At 37.8% G+C, this 21,106-nt stretch overlaps 1 protein-coding gene across 2 annotated transcripts; it reads right to left on the reverse strand.

Annotated features, from left to right (window-relative positions):
• Nucleotides 1–2,273: 2,273 nt before the first annotated feature.
• Nucleotides 2,274–20,530, reverse strand: Cpr76Bd (Cuticular protein 76Bd). 2 transcript variants are annotated; one of them, XM_067791471.1, is made up of 4 exons: nt 20,167–20,524; nt 7,326–10,041; nt 5,145–5,515; nt 2,274–3,284 (listed from the first exon to the last, which is right to left on the reverse strand). In XM_067791471.1, exons 1-4 carry the CDS (start codon nt 20,170–20,172, stop codon nt 3,042–3,044), a joined length of 3,336 nt encoding a protein of 1,111 aa, XP_067647572.1. In that variant the 5' UTR covers nt 20,173–20,524; the 3' UTR covers nt 2,274–3,041. The 2 variants fall into 2 exon arrangements, with proteins under 2 accessions (XP_067647572.1, XP_067647573.1); XM_067791472.1 differs by lacking the exon at nt 5,145–5,515 and having other exon boundaries at nt 3,148–3,284; nt 20,167–20,530.
• Between the last annotated feature and the right edge of the window lie 576 nt (nt 20,531–21,106).

The following is a 21,106-nucleotide window of genomic DNA, read 5'->3' on the forward strand; positions in this document are numbered from 1 at the left end:
GGGGTGAACCTCTTGAAGGCGGTTCAAAAGCACCAGCTCAAGTTTTGCCAGAGTGGTTGAATCCACTGAACCGCTTTGAATTTTAAGGTTAGCAGCTCTGCTTTGAGCGCAAGCGTTTGATAGCAGACGGATGGACCTGCACTGATTAGAGCTAGGTAGTTGGGGCAAGACTTAAAGTAGATTCACTAACGGCTTGCCAAAATTTTACCTAACGATTTTTCACTTGCGATAACAATCATGTTCTGCACTAACTCAGTTTCAACATCACTAATGTGGTGACAATTTTATTGAGTTTAACTGCGGGAAAAGTGGCTTCACACCTAATGCCGTTAAACATTCTTAAATATTCTTCTATTTTTTAGGAACAGTAAAAGAAATAAATGTAAGGCGCTATAACATCCGAAGAGATTTTAGGCCGAGCAACTCTTCCAATTTGCTTGGTGCTCCTTTTTAAACGGTTTTATTTTGATTGACTTGACAGGCTACACGGCCGTTGTGAACGAATTCTCTAATTGAAATTTAATTAACTTCCCGATAAGCTATAAGCTTCAAACTTGGAATATAGTTCAGAACCCGATTACAATGCAATAATAAGAAAAAATTTGCCGCTAGGTGGCGCAAGGATCGAGATATTAACAAAGATCGTATTTATGGTCCGATTTGGCTGATATTTGGAACACGTAATACATACAAGTATAGAAAGCGCCTTTGAAAAAAAAATCGGCGCTAGGTCGCGCAAGGATCGAGATATTCACAAAAATCGTATTTGTGGTCCGATTTGGTCCATATTTCGAACACATAATACATACATGTATAGAAAGCGACCTATGATGTCCGATCTGGCTCATAGTTGGAACAAATATTACAGTCCGGTAGAAGTGACATCAAAATATTTTGGATTTGGAGGAGGGACAAGCATACGTGGCGTAGAGTCGAGTAAAGTCTTTGGAAGGATTATGTATTGAGGACTTAGATTGTAACAAATTGTCCTTGTAACAATGAGTCACCAAATGAACTAAATAGAATGATAAATAATAGGCAATTAAATAAAGACTAAAAACTTGAAAATAAAATAATTAAAAAAAATTATTTAAGTTAAACGGTTTTATTGAAAACAATACTTAGATGAAGTACTAATAATACTAAAAGCTAGAAAATAATTAGGTAGGTCCTAGGTACTAGTCATCACACTCCTCATCAATCTAGGGCGGTGATCAGACAATTAAATAAAAGCGTTTGACGCGTAAAATTTCTATTGATAGTCATAAGTAAGACCAACTACTTAAACCTTAATCAGGTTATGCTACGCGTCACATTTTTAGAAATTTCATGCGCCCAACGCTTTTATTTAATTGTCTGATCACCGCCCTAGATTGATGAGGAGTGTGATCATTGTGAATCAAATCAAGAGTGATACCTTATCTGTCAACTGCCTGACAGGATTTTCAATATGGCTATTTTTTAGCGTTTTGACAGGGTGTTCAATAAGGTGGCGCATAGGGCCGGCTATATTCAGCGGGTGATAGAAAGAGATACAGAATGAGACAGCGATAGTCAACTACAAATCAGGTGATCCAATCACTTTGGAATTTTGACGTCTATGCAGAAGATATCACACTTAGTGCGATTCACAATGAGCGTGGTGACTAATACCTAGGACCTACCTAATTATTTTCTAGCGTTTAGTATTATTGTTACTTCATGTAAGTATTGTTTTCAATACAACAGTTTAACTAAAATTTTTTTTTTTATTATTTTATTTAATTTTTCCTACCAATTGACAGGACGTGTCATATTTGTTATATGCCGACTCCGAACGACATTTGCAAGACAGGTGAGTTTCACTGAGAAGCTTTTCATTGCAGAAATACACTCAGACTCCTTGCCAACCACTGCCGAGGGGAAACACCGCTTAGGAAAACTTTCTTCTAATTGAAAAAACTTGTTTCTAAAATTTTGATGTTGCTTTGCCCGGGGCGTGAACCCAAGAACTTCGTTGTGGTAGGCGGAGCACGTTACCACCACACCGCGGCGGCCGCCAGCGACAATAGATGATTGTAAATTGATGAATATCGATAAAAAGTTCTTATTGAAAATCGATATCGTTATATTTATCGATTCGTTATAAAGCCTGGGTGAATGTCGTTAAAATAGTTCAGAATTCCAGCACTGATTTATTTGATTAAAAAAAAAATTATTTAATGTTTTTTTAGCGGATTAATCGCTAGCTCACCTCTTATTTATTACTTACGAAAACGAGTGATACACATATATTTATTTATAATTTAGAAACTTATTCGTATTTTTATTAATTTTGTATTTACAATGGCCTTAATCGGTGAAATGTGGAAAATCGTGAACTATTTGTGGAAAGTTACGCTACGTTCATTATTAAAAAAAAAAATTATACAAAAAATAAATTTTTTCCACATAAATATAAACAAGGAATTAAACCCGTATGACCGTCAACCCATTCCACTGTTGTTGTTGTTGTAGCAGTGCTTCCCCCATCCAATAGGTGCGACCAATCACAAATTGTCATCAATATCCTCTAACGGGAGTCCAAGGAAACCATTTAATTTTTGCGTCCCTTCCACCATTCCACTGTGGTTCTTTATAGTTTGAAAATATCTCATTAGCGCGTTTCTCTCCGCGTTCCGATGGACGGTGATCCAGATTCCGATAAAAATTTAACATACCAATGCATCAACAAATGGATTCATTTGGCCCACATTGTTACTGCATGTGCAATGTTAAATTTCCTTCGGAATATGGATCACTGTCTATTGATACGCGACGTCTGTAACTATCCACAATTAAGGTTGTCGATAATATAATCGAAAAAATTTGTCGATTTTATATACAGAAACGATTTACTGAATTATATCGCGTTATAGCGCCTTTTCACAAATATACAGATATCCAGAAATGTTATTCGTTTTTTTTTGTTTAAACTAACTAAAAATACATAGAAGATGAATACAGAAAATGATGATGGTGTATTTAACTAAACAATTTTTATATCATGCTCTTAACAGTATTCACTTTTTTTGTGTATCCCGTTTTTTGACTAATTTATCGGAATCTCGACTATTTATTACTTCAGCATGAAAGCCTGTCTCCCAATCGGCATAGTATTTTACTGTACGAACATTACCATCAGGCTCCACCAAAGAGTATTCACCGTTTACCACATCACCATCACGCTCTTCCTTCTGATGTTTTATATCACCTGTATGTGGATCGTTCACGCCATATTCGAATGCATATCTCACATGATCATTCTGAAAAGTGGAGAAGTTACGAAAATTTATTTCTTTTCTGTAAAAATGTTTCTCAATGTACACAACATTGTTGCATCAAAAATAGGCTGAATACAAAAAAAAAAAAAAACAAAAAAAAAAAAAATGGGAATAGACTACAGCAGTTATATTATTTAACTGTTCTTCACTTTATTCATTGTAGTTGTTTTTGCGGTGTACCAAAGTGGTTTCCACTTGAAAAAGCGGTACTCATATCAATTACACAAAAGTCTATGAAGTAGGTCTTTTTGCATCATAACGTGTAGGAGGAAAAAAATTAAAACTTAGTTTGAGTCTTCAACAAAAATCGGCTTTAAAAATATAACTAAGGCCGCTTTCTCCATCTCCGATTAATCCTGGCAGACAGCATCAAATTAAAGCAATTCCACGATAGGGGTGACCCTGTCTGATACCTCGTTCAGTTTCGAACGGCTCCGAGTAATCCTTCCCATTTCTGACTTAGCTGATGGTGTTGCTCAACGTCATTTTATACAGCCGTATAAGTTTGGCGGGGAAATTAGATGGCAGCATATAGGCAGCCCCTGTGCGTACTGTCGAAGGCGATTTTAAATTCGAAGAGTTCTTTTTCGAGATTTTTTTTCCAAAATTTGGCGTATAGCAAAAATCGGGTCGATAGTAGATTTACCAGTTCTTAAGCCTCACTGATTAATTTACTCAGTACAATGACATGACTCCATTTTTTTCGTCCGTGTAATCGTAGTTTTGTGATTTATGTTTAATTGACTTATACATTTTTTACTTATTTATGATTATCACTTTTTAGATGAAGATTAATATTTGCCTTAAAATTTAAGTAGTTATAAGTAGTTAGTTTGTATGATTTATTTTTCTATCCAAGTGCTATCATTATTTTTGTCATCAATCATTTTGTATTTTTTTTTTAACTAATCAGCTTATTTTATGATTATAATTTTTTCGACTAAGGTTAAGAATTTATAGTTAGTTTGTGAATTCATTAAATGAGTTAGGACTTATTTTTTTTATCAAGAGCTGTGATTATTTTGTTATCTTTATTTAACTAATCAATATATTTTGCGATTTTAATTTTTTAGATTAGCTTGGTTTGTTACTTTAGGATATTCTATCGATTGGTTTTATTCTTTTTCTGACTTAAAGTTTGGTTAAGTTTAACCGTTATTTTGCGATTAAAAATATTTACTCCGTTCTGCTTAAAATATTCCGAAAGCTGGAATAAACATCGATAGATAATGGATAGAATCAAAAGTTTCCAATTACTTAACTAACATAAATCACCCACCTTATGGAAATCAATGCAATTGGTGAATGGTGCCCTACCATAACGCCCTAGACATAACAATACCATATGAACCAACTGGTTCGTGGTTTTTCGCCATATACATAACTATAAATGTTTCATTTCGTGAATTCACTAACATTTGTGATATTTTATTTATTGTTTTGGACACATTTGACTAAGTGACTTATTATTTGTGGAATTTGTTCTTAATTTTTTGTATCTTTTTCTAATTTTGATATTGTCACATATTTTAGGTTAAGTTGCAGTAACTCATGCCAATTGAAATGGATAAATAAAAATAAGGTTATGACTGTGGCGTTATGACTATGAGAACTTTGCCCGGCCCTTTAGCTTAAAAAAGTCATGAGTACGCGGATTTGGACTTATTGACACCAAAATGCCTTCGAATATCAAAACGCTCGATGTGCTGCTCTATTTTTATAACTCCATAGCAATATCGATTTTAATGCTTTCAATCTACGACGCGAGTACCGATAATTTTTCAAGACCAATACCCAGTAACTATAGCATTCGGTCCCTGAACATGATTACAAAATACTTACATAATGTTCATAATGCTTTTCGGGAATCGTTTTTATTACAGCTGGTTGAAGTTTAAGTGCAGGCGCTGTCTTCAGATATGCCGTGGGGCTCGCAGCATGCACCTCCACTGGTGAGATTGTAGGTGCATATCTATAGAATCCACCGCCTAATGGTCCAATGCCACCAATGCCATGTGAATAACCACTGAGTAGTTCACCCTGTTCCTTCAATTGCAGCAAACCTACTGGGGCACCTACTTTTATTGGCGATATACTTAAACTACCACCGAGTCCATGTGCCGAAGAAGCGTGTGCTGAGTCACCAAACTTCAAAAGTGGCGATAAGCCGGCATGTCCCAATGCTATCGCTCCATAATAGGAGCCATGCCCAGCTGTAAAATATACGCAATAAGATCTTGTTTAGTTTATTTTCAAAAGGTTTACTTTGAGACCCCTAAACTGCATGCATTTTTTATATTTTTGAGAAAGCGGTTTGTAGAATTGTAAAAAAGTCTACCTGGTTAGGTTGAAAGGAAGGAAGCGAGATTATTCGTGCTTTGGAACTAAGTTAAATATAGATTATTTAGATTTTTTACAGTAAGTTGCTGTCCCGTCTTTGTTAGTCCGTTAACTTTCTCATATGAATTGTAGGTTCGTCAAGTAAGAAAGGGCGACCAAAGACTTGTGGGTTTAATTATTTACAGTGGTGGAAGTTGTATAGGAGAAAATTTTTCGTAGTGTTACGACCCCATAGTCAATTCGTTTAGTACCGCCCACAAAAGTGTGCAGGGCATGGGGCCATTTCACGCAGTAGGCCTTCTTAGAGAGTTATTGAAGAAAAAAAATGAGATGAGGCATTGATAAGACAATCAATGAATGAGTTAAGAATTTTACCAGATTTCTTTACAGGGTGTCGTAGATTTTAGTCGCCTCTTCCGACAGACGCAACTTACATAATTAACAGTTTAAACGATTTTGGCACGCCTTTTCGCGGGAGCATTCGGGATAGGATCATTTTAAATAAATTAAGGAAGGCAACGCCAGCCTCAGTGCTATTTTTTTTTATCAGAAGCAATTGGCATAAACTCCCCCTACATTAGACTGAGCAAAATGGGAGGGATGTTGACCAATCCAGAACATGAAAAGCAGCACACTGGTGGAATTCCTATCTTGGATAAACGTGCATTTTAAAGTGTATCTTTCCAAAAAGTGGGGTCGGCAGCGTGGTGTTTTTGAGGCGAAATACTCACACTGCAAAGGAGATTTGAGATCTGACTTTTGAAACCGAAAAAATTCCGTGGAAAAATCTTTGTTCAACGATCGACTATGTTTGCAATGTGCTCAAAACCTTATGCATAGTCGAATTTTTCGCATTTTTTTCGACAGATGAGGAAAAAGAAATAAAAGGTGAAATTAAGCAAAGGGGAAGAAATGTGTCCAGTCGAGTCAAGTCAAGTCAAGTCAAGTCAACTCAAGTCAAGTCAAATCAAATCAAGTCAAGTCAAGTCAAGTCAAGTCAAGTCAAGTCAAGTCAAGTCAAGTCAAGTCAAGTCAAGTCAAGTCAAGTCAGGTCAATTCAAGTAAAGTCAGGTCAATACAAGCCAAGACCGCTATGCAAACGTCTTCGCTGGCAGCTATTATTTACTGCTAGATGAACCAGTATACTGCTGCAAAAGCTGCTATGCAACCGCCCTATCTAGCAGCTTACTGCCACATCTAGAAGTAGATGGCTTATACCAACGCAGGTATTGATCCAGTGACGTGAGTTGTAATTGGATCTGTGATTGCTATTCTGGGTAGGCGTGATTGCGAGCGAGATGCAGATGCTGTCACAGTCAGTCACTCAGGAAGATTTCTTTCATTCACAACGCTACAAGGGAAAGGAATTTAAGCAGGATATGATTAGTAAAATAATTTAAGGTTAGGTTCAAATATTTTTCGATAAATGAATTGTTAACGATATCGATTATTTTTTTTTATAAATTTAGGTCACGGTCACCATTTAAAGCAGGCCGCAAAATGGCAACTACAAACGCTTATAGGGTATATAGTTTTTTAATTGAGGTCAACTGGGGTGAAGCAAAAGGAAATTTGTTACAACATATTTTGGCTGGTGGTGCAGGATCGAAGGATTGGTTATGTATTTACTCAAATAGATATTGCCGTCAATGGACGTATTCGATGTACTATATGAACCGATACCTGATTTAGCCGATAAACTGGAGTACTGATGCGACACAGCGCCCCCGCTTGAATGACTCGTTGATATTTCTGGTGAGGAATACGTCGCTACTTTAGCTATAGCAGGAGTGCCAACTACAATGGGTTGTTTAAAAGTGTATTGATGAGAAACGGCGCCACTTGAGCCACTGCTGGAATGGATTGAGCTTGCATCGCCTGATAATGGATAGGTCGTTGATCTTGCGAACCCAATTGCTGGTGATATGTACCCTTTAGCAACTTCTATTGGAGCTGGCTTCGAAACGTGTTGATATGATGTGGCGCCGCCACCTTTGCTAGCATATTTAATTGATTCGCCGCCTTCAGCAGATAGGTAATGAGTAGCTGCAGGTGCGGAATAAGTTTCCACTTTTGTAACAGCCGGTAGAGCGAGTGCTGGTTTGGAAATATACTGATGAGAAACTGCACCAGCACCACCACCTTCATATTTGATGAACTGTGTCGCGCCTGAATGGTATTGAGCTTCAGCAGGCGCTGCAACGCCAGCGACCTTAGTTAGTAGAGACTGTAGAGGTTTCGAAACGTATTGATGTGAAACTGCGCCACTGCCTGAGATTCCGTGAGCTGAAGAAAGTCCTTGACTGGATGACGCATAAGTTTCTACTTTAGAAAGAGCTGGTAAGGCAGCAACTGCAGACACTTTTGCTACGGGTGGTGGTGCATAGCTCACCGTTTGCACAGGTTTGGAAATGTACTGATGCGAAGCAGCGCCGCTGCCGCCGGCATATTTGACATATTGAGATCCTGTAGCATACTGAGTTATGCTGGGTGCTACCGCTGCAATCTTGGTTATCGCTGGTGCTGGTGGTGAAGAAGCGTAACCTGAGTTGGAGGTGTATTTTATATATGAGGGAGCATCAAGCGTGGCCACCTTAGCCACAGGTGCTGCTGGTGCATAACTTACAGTTTGCAGCGGTTTTGCAACGTGTTGATATGAAATAGCGCCCCCCGATATGCCATGACCTGAAGCGTATGCCGTATGCGACGGTGCATCATAAGACTCCACCTTACTTACTGCTGGGAGGACAGCGGTTGCTACTTTAGTCACTGGTGCTGCGTAACCTACAGTTCCCCCTGGTTTCGAAATATATTGATGAGACACAGCACCGCTGCCACCCGCATATTTCAATGAGCCACCGGAAGCATATTGTGTGGCGACAGGTGCTACGGCGGCAATCTTGGTGATCGCTGGTGCGGAATAGGTCTGTAGCAGTGGTTGTATAGGTTTGGAAACGTGTTGATGTGATACTGCACCAGAAGCGCCGTACCCTGAGCTGGAGGAATACTGTGTATATGAAGGTGCTTCAAACGAGGCCACTTTAGCCACAGGTGTTGCTGGTGCATAGCTTACAGTTTGAAGCGGTTTTGAAATATATTGATGAGAGACAGCACCACTGCCGCCTGTATATTTCAACGACGATCCGCCAGCGGTATATTGCGTACCGACTGGTGTTATAGAAGCGACTTTAGTTAATGCGGGTGCGACGTACGGTTGAACAGGTTTAGATATATACTGATGGGAGCTAGTTCCGCTGGATGCTCCGTAACCTGAAGCGTACTGCGTAAGTGCGGGCGCAACATAGGGCGCTACAGCCGCTGGGGCGTAGCTTACGGATTGCAGTGGTTTCGAAACATATTGATGAGAAATTGCCCCACTTCCGCTTGCATACTTATAAGACGACTGAGATCCCGATGACCCTGCAGCGTATTGATATGATGGTGCCGATATTGTAGATACTTTAGCAAAGCTTGGACTAGCATAACTGACTGCTGGTAGAGGTTTAGAAATATATTGCTGAGTAAGAGCTCCACCCGAGCTATATTTAACACTGCTTTCAACCTCCGGACGAAGTGCCGGTGCTATGTACGATGTACCGGTTGGTACAGCATACCCTTTGGTCACAACAGGAGCCTTATAACTAATGGGTTGCAACGGTTTCGAAGCATATTGTGTTGACACACTTCCTCCCAATTTATAGTCCGATGAAAGATACGATCCAGATAAACTTGGTGCATATGAATAAGATCCAAGCGGGATAGCCAATTTATCACCTAATAAATAATTTTCATCTAATTTTTGAATAGCTGTAACTGTTAAGCCATTTGTAAGTTTTGGTTGAGTGTAGGGTTGTCCGTAGGCTAGGGAAGGTGCAACATAAGCTGGACTCTTTGATATCGTTGGGCTCGATTGAGAGTACGAGTATTCAGATGATTCATATGTCGAGCTTTTTCTAAGTGCAGGTGCTATATATTTGAGATTCGGTTGAAAGCTGTAAGTCTTTGTGAGAGCTGGTTGCGTTTCGACGGTTGGTGCTGGTGGTAGATAAGCATTCGATATTGGTTCTAATTTAGGTGGCAGGAGAACGGGCTTAGAGATTTGTAGTGGCGGTGCTAGCGCAGAAGTTTTGAGTTGTTGATCTGCATATGTTATGCCACCTTCTTTTGCTTGATTTTCGTAGTAATATCCTGAAGATGATTTCGTTCCATAATCACTGCCCGAAGAGCCAGACAATGACAAAGGTGCTTTATATTGAGGAATTGCGGGTTTAACTGATAGTTGAACTTCTGGCGGTGGATAGGAATAACCGCCCGTAGCAGCTAGTAGACAGTCTGGAATAGATATTGGTTTTGTAGTAGCCCATACTGTGCTACAAAGGCACAATAACGCTAAATGAACCTGAAATATGAGATAGTTAAAAAAGGTGTTTGTAATATACTATATGAATGAATGTAGGTGCATATATTCAACCGCCTGCAGGGAGTCAAGGTTATCAAGCAAGTTGCCGAATTGCTGTTCGAACTTGTTAAGCCTCAAACAATGACCTAAGGAGCAACGACTGATGCAGCCCTATTTCACAGTCTAAGGTGAGGAAATAAAGTTAGCCATCGATCCACTGTCTGCTAAAAAATTTATCCTACTGCGCAATTAAGCCGTTTACTATGTAATGCCAATTTGGTAAAGTCAAACTAAGACCAAGAACTAAGAACTCCGACCATACCCCGCGGGATTCAAGGGGTTGTGTAGCGCAACATATAGTTTCTCCAACCCAATTGTCAACCTCACCTTCGAGCGGCGAATCCCGTTTCACTAACAGACGAGGCTCTGGCGACCCCAAGCTCCTCATGGAATTTGGGGGTGGGGAGGGAGGGATGGCCTGAAGGTTCAATGTGGCCATATAAATCGTTCCCGAAATGGTCGGGCCAGCACCTTAATGGTGCTGTGTTACCGGAGCGTATCGGATCTGTATCCGACAAAGGACCATCACATCGATAACACTCCCCACGCCTTCGGGGAGTAACCTAATCGCTACAACAACAACAACAACAACAACCATACCCCGCGAAACGGCTCATAATCAGTACTAGTCTCTTCATGCCATTCATCTCTTTTTTGCAATAACTGACGCCAACTCGGAGCATCAAGGGAGATTAATTAATTGGGGGTCTATTCCTTCCCCTGTTCCCTCCATAACTTAAGCACACTGTATGTCGGTTAACATTTCTGCATGAGTCGATATTTAGACCTCGCTGGACGGCCAAGATACTGGAGCTTTACCTGTCATCAATCACGACGTGATAAATTTGGTTTTGTATTCTTCGATTAGACGACAGCCAAGTAGCCTAATGAATCTTTTAATGCTGAAACCTGGTATTGCAGATAATAATATTTAGAGCAGCAGCGAAATCAGCCAGCCTCAACCCGTTGCAAGGTGTCCATTTTTCGTTTGTAGGGCCACTCTGAGGGTTTACGGTCGCCAATCGTAACTTAAATGTCATGGCGAGGGCAGTCATCGTATGGCTTTCCTAATTTCTCACAAAATCGATCCTTATCCAAGTCGGCCACATCACATATTGGTGGGTGGGCGCAAAAATATGTTATATTGAAAAACCTCATCTTGATAATGACCGCAGTAAGACGATTGTTAACAGCGGCTGTGGTTTAGCGTAAAAGTCTTTATCCCAACACGAAACCATCAGAGTGGCCTTCTAAGTCTCTTTCTGCGGCGACCATAAATGCTCACCTTGCCTCGCACGCACAAGTGAGAATGTTAGCGTTCGGGTTGAGCATGGCCGTGCTACTGGAAGTGTCTACCCAGCATTACTACCACACCCCATTACACTTTATGGCCAACTTAACCTTCACATGAATTTTGCTTCATCGAATTCGCTTAAATCCGAATCGGTTTTCGTACCAGTCCAAGAATGACTCTATCTAATTAGGAAAGACATACATACATAAGTATGTATGTACTTAGACATATCCTTGCAACCGCGCCTAACGTAAATGGACGTAGCAAATGTCAGCGGCTTCTTAACCAGAGTGGCTTTCTAAGTCTCTTTCTGCCGCGACCCAGCATTACTACCACACCCCATTAAACTTTATGCCCAACTTAACCTTCACATGAATATTGCTTCATCGAATTCGCTTAAATCCGAATCGCTTTTCGTACCAGTCCAAGAATGACTCTATCATGCGAGTTACGGTTTTGCATTTCGAAAAAGTTTCCCTTTATTCAGTGAGCGTATTGGGAATGTTCCCCTATATTTACTAGAACATTCAAAAACAAATGCTATGATGTGGAGCCAAAATTCAAAAATTAGTTCGAATTTTTTTTTTGAAAATCGGAATTTGAATTTCGTATTAGCCAATTTCTGGAGATAGAAATTTTGGAAAATTTCGGGATTTTGCTTTTTGAACAATACAAGGTGGCAGCACGGTGACAGTTGTTTTGTACTTTTTTAATATGACTTGATACATCAACTTTCTGCCCAGTACGATTATGATATTAGCCCATCGATTTACAAAAACAAAGTACATGGAAGTTTTATTTGTTTCTAGGTACATATGTGACATGTTTGTAGCATGATACAAAACATGGCGGTAGTTCCATTCAGTGTGACGCTGGCCACTTGACTTTTGCGCGGCCAATGACAATTTCACCACAAACAAGCTACCAGATTGAAAAATGTTATGCATTTTTAAAATTTTCATGGATTTCATATTAACGGATCAGCCTAGAAAAGATTTTTAATAAGTTTTTCGAGCTCCCGAAAATTGCTTTGGTAGAAGGAACATGGACCGAAATATACAAAGCAAAGGAATATAGCCTTCTTAAGTGTCCGTACGTTTGCTCAGAACATGTTGACAAAACATGCACGTTTGCCACTTGATTGCCCACAGGAGGTCTTTATAAACCGACGCCGTAATTTATAAAGAGCTTAGCATATTTAAACGGAATTTTTATTGCGTTGAATGGCGATAAATTGGCTACAAGTCGACATTTTTTATTTATTGTATAATTCAAGCGTAGCTCTTGAGGAGGGAATTTCCAAACCTTTTTTTAGGCAGAACATTGCCCTGTAGCTCTGCAGATTAGCCACTACTTATGAGAGGTCTTTTGTCCGTTGTACCAGGGGGCACCTTGGGACAAGCCCCACCTATACACATTCTGTGTCCTTTTAGAATTGACATGGATGTGGCGTCCCAAAAATATAACATAGTAAACACCTACTACTTTGGAGGTATACTTTTTCTCAACATACCTTGAGAAATATCCACTGTAGAGGCATGAAGATATGAGTCATTAACTAATGTACCAGTCATTATCCACTATTTTTCGATAAAATTGCATGTTTTACTGGGGATTACTGGGGATCCGTACGATATGTAGAAAAAAAATTGTCGAAACACAAAAGGCCGAATCGTTAAAAACATATTTATATATAGTAAATTTTTTTTATCTAATTAAAAAATGTCCAAAAAAGAAAAATGACCAAAAAAAGTCGAAATTGGTATACTTAAAGCAAAATTCCAAAAACAAAGTTTTAAGGCAGTGTTTTATTATTATGGTTGTAAATTATGACAGCATCAAAAAAAATATCTTGTACAATGAATGGTGGGCGATAAGATGGCGCCAATATAAAAAATCTGTTTCGTAATCACAATAACAAATATTTGGAAATAGTATTCATATAAAGTATATACATAGACAACAAAAAATACAAAAAAAAAGATTTTAGAGTTATATTTAACTCACAAAAATTTATCAAACTTTGAAAATTGTTTGCCAAAATTTATAGCTTATTAAATATTTGGTTCACTCTACACGGTATATTCATACATACATGCACGTTGAATTTTTTGGTTATGACAGAAATTTGCTTTCATAAATTTCAAATCAAAGACATAAATTACATAACATAATCTCGGATATACTAAACAAACTAAATTTATTTCAAAGGTACATTTTAACAACCATAAATATATTTTAACGAATTTAGTGAAATTCCACTTATTCCAAAGCTTCTGCTAACGTTCAAATCGCTAAACTGTTGAATAAATAACTCCAATATTCAATAATGCAAAATGTTCTTTATTAGACTACTTTAAAAGTACTTCACAATAACACTCATACTTCAGAACCAATAGCGTGCTTAAATCAAAACTGATTGCTGACTACTCAGCTTTCCCTGCTTTTATACTCTCTGTTGTCTCGCCCACCCATTTCTCCTTAGGTCTAGTAACTTCGCGAACTTCATGCTTGGTTGCCAGTCATATATGTACATGTATATTTTTAGTTTATAGTCTCTCACATAGCCATATGCGTGTGTTTATGTGAGTACTACTTCGGCTGATTACTACATCTGTGTGTGAGTTATCTCTTCGTTGCCTTGTATGTATGTGGGTAAATGATGATTAATGTGTTTATATAACTTATAGCGCTTTCTTTTCTGGCTATAGTGTTACGCTTTTTGTACGCCGCGCAAGGGTTGTTGTTGTATTCTAAAAAACAGGCAACGCCTTTACGGGGTATTTCGTTCTTTAGTGAAAATTGTTGCCTGCTCGCAACGCAAAAGCGTTACACTTTTACCCTGTATAAAATGGCGGTGTGACAGTGCAACTCTGTGAAACTCTCAATTCGCTCTTGAGTTCCACATATACTCTGTTAATATGAGTGCACAGATCACCTACCAGATTGCGCATTCATGAGTTCAAAATTGCTTCGTTCTGCCCATCTACGTCACAGTTGACTGTTTGAGCGAATGAAAGAAAGAGAAAAAAAAAACAAGAGCTAAAGGAAAATGACGTAAGAATTGCCCATAAAAAAGAGATGATCTAATGTTTACATGCGCAATGCGCAATCTTCTTGTGTGATTTGTGATATGAGTGAATAAGGTGAGATGAAATGTTCTTTGTATCAATGAGGATAAATACAATAAGAGCAGTCACTTGTTATTTTGTGGCGAGTATCTTGCTGCAAATTGAAAAAATTGATGCCGAATGTTTTCTGAGAGGGACATTTTTAATTGTCTCGCATTTATCCATGCCATGTAGGCCCCTTGTGCAACTGTGATTTTTGGAAAGAGAATTAACTAAATTAATTAAATACAGTCGAAAAATAAACACAAATACCCCACGAAAATGTATAGAAGACATTTATAAACATCTCGCAAAAAAAAAAAAAGTAGCGACTACCTCTCAGTATACATCTTATTGTATTTATCCTCTTTGTTTGTAATCACTATAAATGTTGACAACATTGTTTACTATATAGTTTGGCAGCTTAAGTAGAGGTTATGTTGCGAATAGAGTGGAAGGCAGTGGACTAGGCAGTCGAATGTCATATAATGAAGGAAAGGTGTTCGGAGATTTTTCGAAGTTAAAAAAAAAAAAATGATAAAAGCTTTAATATAAATAAAACTATTGTTTTAATAACAACAAAAACGCCATATATATTCTGTATACATAAATATGTAAGGATTATCTCACTTTAAAATTTGAATTAAATAATCTAAAGTTTTGTTTTGAAACTGAGTCGAGAACTGTGCGTGTGAATGTGCGAATTTTCACCGATCAGCTGTTAGTTGCGCTACTTGGTAAAATTTACAATGGTTGACAATTTTTTGGGGTAGGAGTAACACTATTAAGGCTTTACCATTTACTTAGGCAACAATTTATTTCAGAAAAGAGAACGCTATTACTTTAATGTTTTTGTTGTTGTGCATTTACTAAGTGATGTGAAAATTTGCCACAATATGGAAGTATCTAGAGATCTAGAGTTAAGCTGGAGACATTGGTGCTTTATCGGTAACCGTATCGGTAACCTTATAACAGCTGATTCGACCAAACTTGTGAGATTCAATGCAATCGATTATTGGTGCCGCTAAGGTCGTAACCGTATCGTAGCCAACCAAATGGGTTTTGGTTTGCCGTCGTAACGATAAACAGCTGATTACGTTAGGGATACGGATACAGCGATACGACATACGGCACCAATGACTCCGGCTTTACAAATAAAATACGGACGCGTTAGCATAGCGAAGTGGAATATGCTAAATGTCTCAAAACTTCAACTATCGTATACTCTGTCTTTTTATCAAGAATATTTCGAATGCGTTCTTTTCTCTTTTGATATACTTTTTACGTTTCGTTGCATTTTCAGTACTAATTAAGCTGATTTTATTGAGAAAAGCTGATGGTTTGTTGTGCATATTTACGTTTACCGTTAGCTCGCATATATTTAGTTGAACCATTTACATGAATAACCCTATGCAAAGCAGAAAGAAAAAAAAATATTTCCTACGAAACAGTAATGAATGATGTGTCAAAGTCGAAAAAATGTAATGAATGATGTGTCAAATTCGCGCGAATCATTACATTGTTTCGACTTTTTTTCTTCTGTATTTTATTTTTCGATATCCTAATTTTCAATATTTTTGGGTTTCGACATTTTTTGTTTCGACATATCGTACCAGACCCGTTTTACTGTATTCTAAATCGATTATTATGCACATAAATCGTGCTAAAGCATATTATTATTGTCTCAGATGACCCTTGCGTTTTCATCCTGAAGGAAATATCCATCCTGAAAAACCACAATTTCGCCTTAAACATTAACGCTATGGCAATGCTTCTAGCAAAACAAAAAACATTATGAAATTTCAAAAATCCCCAAATACGTAAATAAATTTTGAGTGGAACTACCTTCTTTTTTATACCATGGTATAACGTCCGCGGGCGATTTTTTAGAGAATCGAAATCAGAAAAAAATCTATTTAATCGATTAAATAGAGTAGAACAAAATTTATTGCTGCTTAATTGTTTACCCAATTTTTACCGGCTGATAAAGCTCACCAGTTTCTTCCTCTTTTCGTTAAATAGGGCTAATTGGCAACATCAAGGAGTACCACGTGGTTCTTCACCTGTTCCCCTCATCGGAGTGAGATTATTAGTGTATTTGATACTGAAATATCATACTTTTTGTGTTTTTTCAAATTTATTTATAGTAGAGAAACCAACCCCAGATACCCAGGGTTTTTTTTTTTTTAAAGAAATTACACTTTTACGCGCAGAAATTTCTTCAGTGAGGTATTGCTTTCTCTGAAATGTTAGCATAGAAATCAAACGTAGAATAACTCTTGTTAATAACCTTCTATAAATCTCTCATCATAGCTGCCATATCGAGAATTGATGGGGCCATTCCATTGGAGAGGTCGGGAGAAAAGTTCTGCCGACAATTTATGTTTCTCTCCGTGATGACAACCGCTAGGTCTCTGGGAAGACCTCCGCCAAGAAGACTTGTTCTCCCTTGGTGCTCGGAATTGGTGTGAGTTATGTATGTTGAAACAGCGATAGCAACGCCAAAATCTCATAGTAAGCTAAGCGCAAATCGGTGGGGATGATAAAATTTCTTCATCTTTCTCCTATCACCCAGCACAATGGCGCATAGTCATAGTTTATGGTTCTGAGTCAAGTCAACTTTTTGAAAGATAAGTTCATTAAAATATTGAAAAAAATACACATATTTTCTGCACGTTTTAAGCAATAAATATGGAAATGTTCCTATTGTTACTGTAAAATGATCAAAACGTTGATGGCTAAAAAAATCGAACAGTTCTAAGAAAAAAATCGATTCTTCATTCCTCCAAAAAGGTCGATTAAAAATTTAATCGAAATCCAGCTTTAGTGTGAAATTTACCTTGGAAATGAGAATATTGCACTTAACACAACCATATGAAAAATCCTTACTCTGATCTTTCCTTTGGCATGGCCGCCGTGGAGTGATGGTAGCGTGCTCCGCCTACCACACCGAAGATCACGCTCCGGGCAAAGCAAAATTAAAATTTTAGAAACAAGTTCTTTCAGTTAGAAGAAAATTTTTCTAAGCGGGGTCGCCCCTCGGCAGTGCTTGGCAAGCACTCTGTGTGTATTTATGCTATGAAAAGCTCTCAGTAAAAACTCATCTGCCTTGCAAATGCCGTTCGGAGTCGCCATAAAACAAGTAGGTCCCGTTCCACTAATTTGTAGAAAAATTTACGACGCAAATTGGAAGAGAAGCTCGGCCTGAAATCTCTTCGAAGGTTATCGCGCCTTACATTTATTTTATTTATGATCTTTCCTTTGATATCTGTATTATTAAAACACATTCTAGGGATATACTTGGTCCAAATTTATGTCAATATTTTCCAAAAAGAGGAAAACATTGAAATAAAAACCATTCTTTACTTTACACCCTTGAATACTTTTCGAAAACTTTCTGAGCCAACCCTGATCATATATGTATGTAATATTCCTGTGCATGTATATTGCTACTACGGGCTGGGTAAACGTACAATTATCAGAGTGCCGATACATTGACGTGTAAATTATTTTGTTTTTGTATTCAAGAATGGAATGGTCCTAAATTTAAATTTTTTTGTCATACTCATGCTGCTCTACAATCATAAAAATTTTTGTGGGTTGTGTTTTTTTTTAATTTCGAATTCAAAACTCATTGCGAACATATCTAGCATATGCCGCTGATCCACAATTTGACCTATATTTTGGAAACGGGTTAAGATATCTAAAGGGTTAACATTTTTGTTAAAGCCGTCATCAGCAACTTGCATTTGGAATCTATATTGTATATACATTATTCGAAAGATACCCTGGTCTATATAATAGCTCTTAAGACTATAGACCATTTAACATGCATCCTAAATTGTAAGTTAGGCCTCGTTGTGTGCAACAATGAAAATTGTACTCAATTTTATGATGGGGTTTTTGAGTGATGCGAGTACAGACAGACGGACAAAAGTTCTAAAAACTGTTGTTCAGGGAGTCGAACAAGGACCCCTCCTATAAATTTTTCTAACAAAGGTAAATATAAAATTTCAGTGAATTCGGTTAACATCTACATGTTTTTTTCATACTTAGCTTATATGGGAAGTCACACTGTATGGGAGTATGAGGAACTAAAAATTTTGTTTGAAAAACAAAGTAAAAGCTAGCGTAGAGCATTGTGAGAAAAACAAGTGACCCCAGCGGGTTAGGGGATTTGAATATACCCGCGGTAGGTATGCCTGTCGTAAGAGGCGACTAAAAAACCAAATTTATTCAAGGGGTTGCCAGCGCAATATATAGCTTCTCCAACTCAATTGTCAACATCACGTATCCGTTGCGAATCCTGTTTCATTAACAGCCGAGGCTCTGGCGACCCCAAACTCCTCATGGATCTAGGGGGTGGGGGCGAGATGGCCTAGAGGGTCGCATGTGGTCATAACAAATGGCTCCCGAGATGGTCGGGATTGGTACCGGAACATACCGGATCTGCATCCGGCGAAGGACCATCAACATCGATAACACTCCCCAAGGATTTCGGGGAGTTTTACATTTTTCGATGTCACCTAAGTCAGTTTCAGAGATATAATAATAATATCTGGTGTAGATATAAAACTCGACTTATTCTTCCCATTGAGCTGTTTTACGCAAAACGAGAACATCGTTGATCCATTTCTCATGTATGTAATTTTTATGGTTTTGTTTCCATTAAAACATTATAAATGGTAGGTAGGTATTTTTTATAATAATTGCCAGTGAGTCACTCAGAGCCGACATATGGCAAAGTGACTCAGAAACTGAAGAAACTAAGGAAACTCGATCAGGTAGGACCTAAGGTAATTTTTGGTTTTCATTTTTTGATATTATTAGTTTCGCTCACGTTTCCGCTGACTCGCAGTAATCAAAGAACCACAATGAACTGCAGCTGTCCCGTACAAAAGCGTTCTTATTTTGGATTTTTTACACACATGAGCGAACATTTCAAAGGGCCTTTTGGCATTTGTTTCGAAATTTTTTACACAGTTTTCAAGCACTAAATACTTTGTTTGATAAAGTTATGGCTTGTCTTTAGTTTTGCCAGCCTGGCAGTCCACTTACAGGCGAATAGTTGTTAAGGTAATTCACGATTAATTGCATATGAGGAGACAAAGTGATGCAATTGTATGAAAATGCACCGGATTGTGAGTGACCTTATCACATCACCTTTGCAAATACCGTAGCAATCAACGAACAAAATCAAGTCTACAATACATGACTTAAATGGAGACCACTAACATAATTTTCGCACACAAATACAAAGTTATGCGCAGTCCCAAATTTAATATGATTATAATCGTTTATACAAACCAGCCTAAATTTTGGTGTTTATAAACTGTAAACAATAAGGGTATTCTCTCTGTCTAGAAACCATAGAAAACTTAGATAAATTTCCATTTGGCTGTTAAAAGTTTTCTACACGCAACAACAAAATACATTTGTGATTTTTTTTTATAAATCATATTTAGTTATAATTGTTTATTTATTTTTGTTAAAGTACTGCTCTTATGGATAATCGCACAACACAACCAAACAGTAGGTTTTTTAAGTTTTTATTTCAGTCGCTTCATCTACATTTGTAAGGTATTATAGATCGTTCTATAAAGAACTAGTGACGTATTTTTTAATATGCACCCACACACAAAGACGACATTGAACACTCACCTTCATGCCTTATTTTGCAAAAATTCTTTTTTAGGTATAAATGTTAAATGAAATAACTATAAAATTTTATTCGTGTCTTAGCCACTACATATTAATGACTGTCCTTATCACATTGGATAAGTATGCACTGGCACTAATGAATTTATGTTATTGTTGTTGTAATAATCCTTTTTATAAACACATATCCAAGGTATGTATGCAGGTGTTGTTGTTTGTTGATTTGTTCAAATGCACGCGCGCGTATATCCTTTTCTAAATGAGCGTGAAAATTATTGAATGAATGAAATGATGTTTTGTTAACTCCAACGAAACTGGAGCGTCGCGAAACACTACCAGCTAGCCAGGCCCTATTGTCGTTTATATACGGTCAAAAGTGGTCCCAAATGATCACAGCATCAAATTTATGTATAGATTGGCAGTATGGCAGTAGCAGCGATATATCGAGTGACAGTGTGGCAGCAGCAGCAGCGATGAAAAAAAAAAACAAAAAACAAGAGCGATGCAGCGATGAATGCGGTGGAGCAGCAACAAAAAAAAATTGATCACAAATCCGAAAAGGCTGTGACAACTAGTGCAAAAATTGTAGATACAAACATTCATACTGACATAAAATGGTATGAATCAAAATTATGAATTCGCAAAAAGGCGAAGTATGCGCCAAAGCTACAACACTAAAAAAAACAAGAACAGCAACAATATAATTGCAATTACAACTTTTGTGCGTTGTCTAACAGCAAAAAAAAATTGGTTGATTGCTTGCCGGCGCGTAGTGCACTTTACAAGCATTTTTAGTTTCGCATTTATTGGCGTTGTTCTCTGCGTAGCTGCTGCGCATGCGTCTTAGTTTGAACGACGAAACGAGTGCACGATTTTTCGGCAACGGAATATGTTTAGCTGTTGTTGTTGGTGGTGCTGGTACTGCTGCTGCGCGCCACACCGA

The sequence above is a fragment of the Eurosta solidaginis genome, chromosome 5, assembly GCF_040869045.1.
Source record: "Eurosta solidaginis isolate ZX-2024a chromosome 5, ASM4086904v1, whole genome shotgun sequence".
In the NCBI taxonomy this organism is placed as follows: Eukaryota; Metazoa; Arthropoda; class Insecta; order Diptera; family Tephritidae; genus Eurosta; species Eurosta solidaginis.

Coding starts and splice junctions, on each gene's coding strand:
- Cpr76Bd (XM_067791471.1), bottom strand. Junction 5,516..7,325: donor CAGTTTATCGGCTAAATCAG/GTATCGGTTCAT, acceptor TATATTTTACAG/CTGGGCATGGCTCCTATTAT. Junction 3,285..5,144: donor AAAAGCATTATGAACATTAT/GTAAGTATTTTG, acceptor TCCACTTTTCAG/AATGATCATGTGAGATATGC.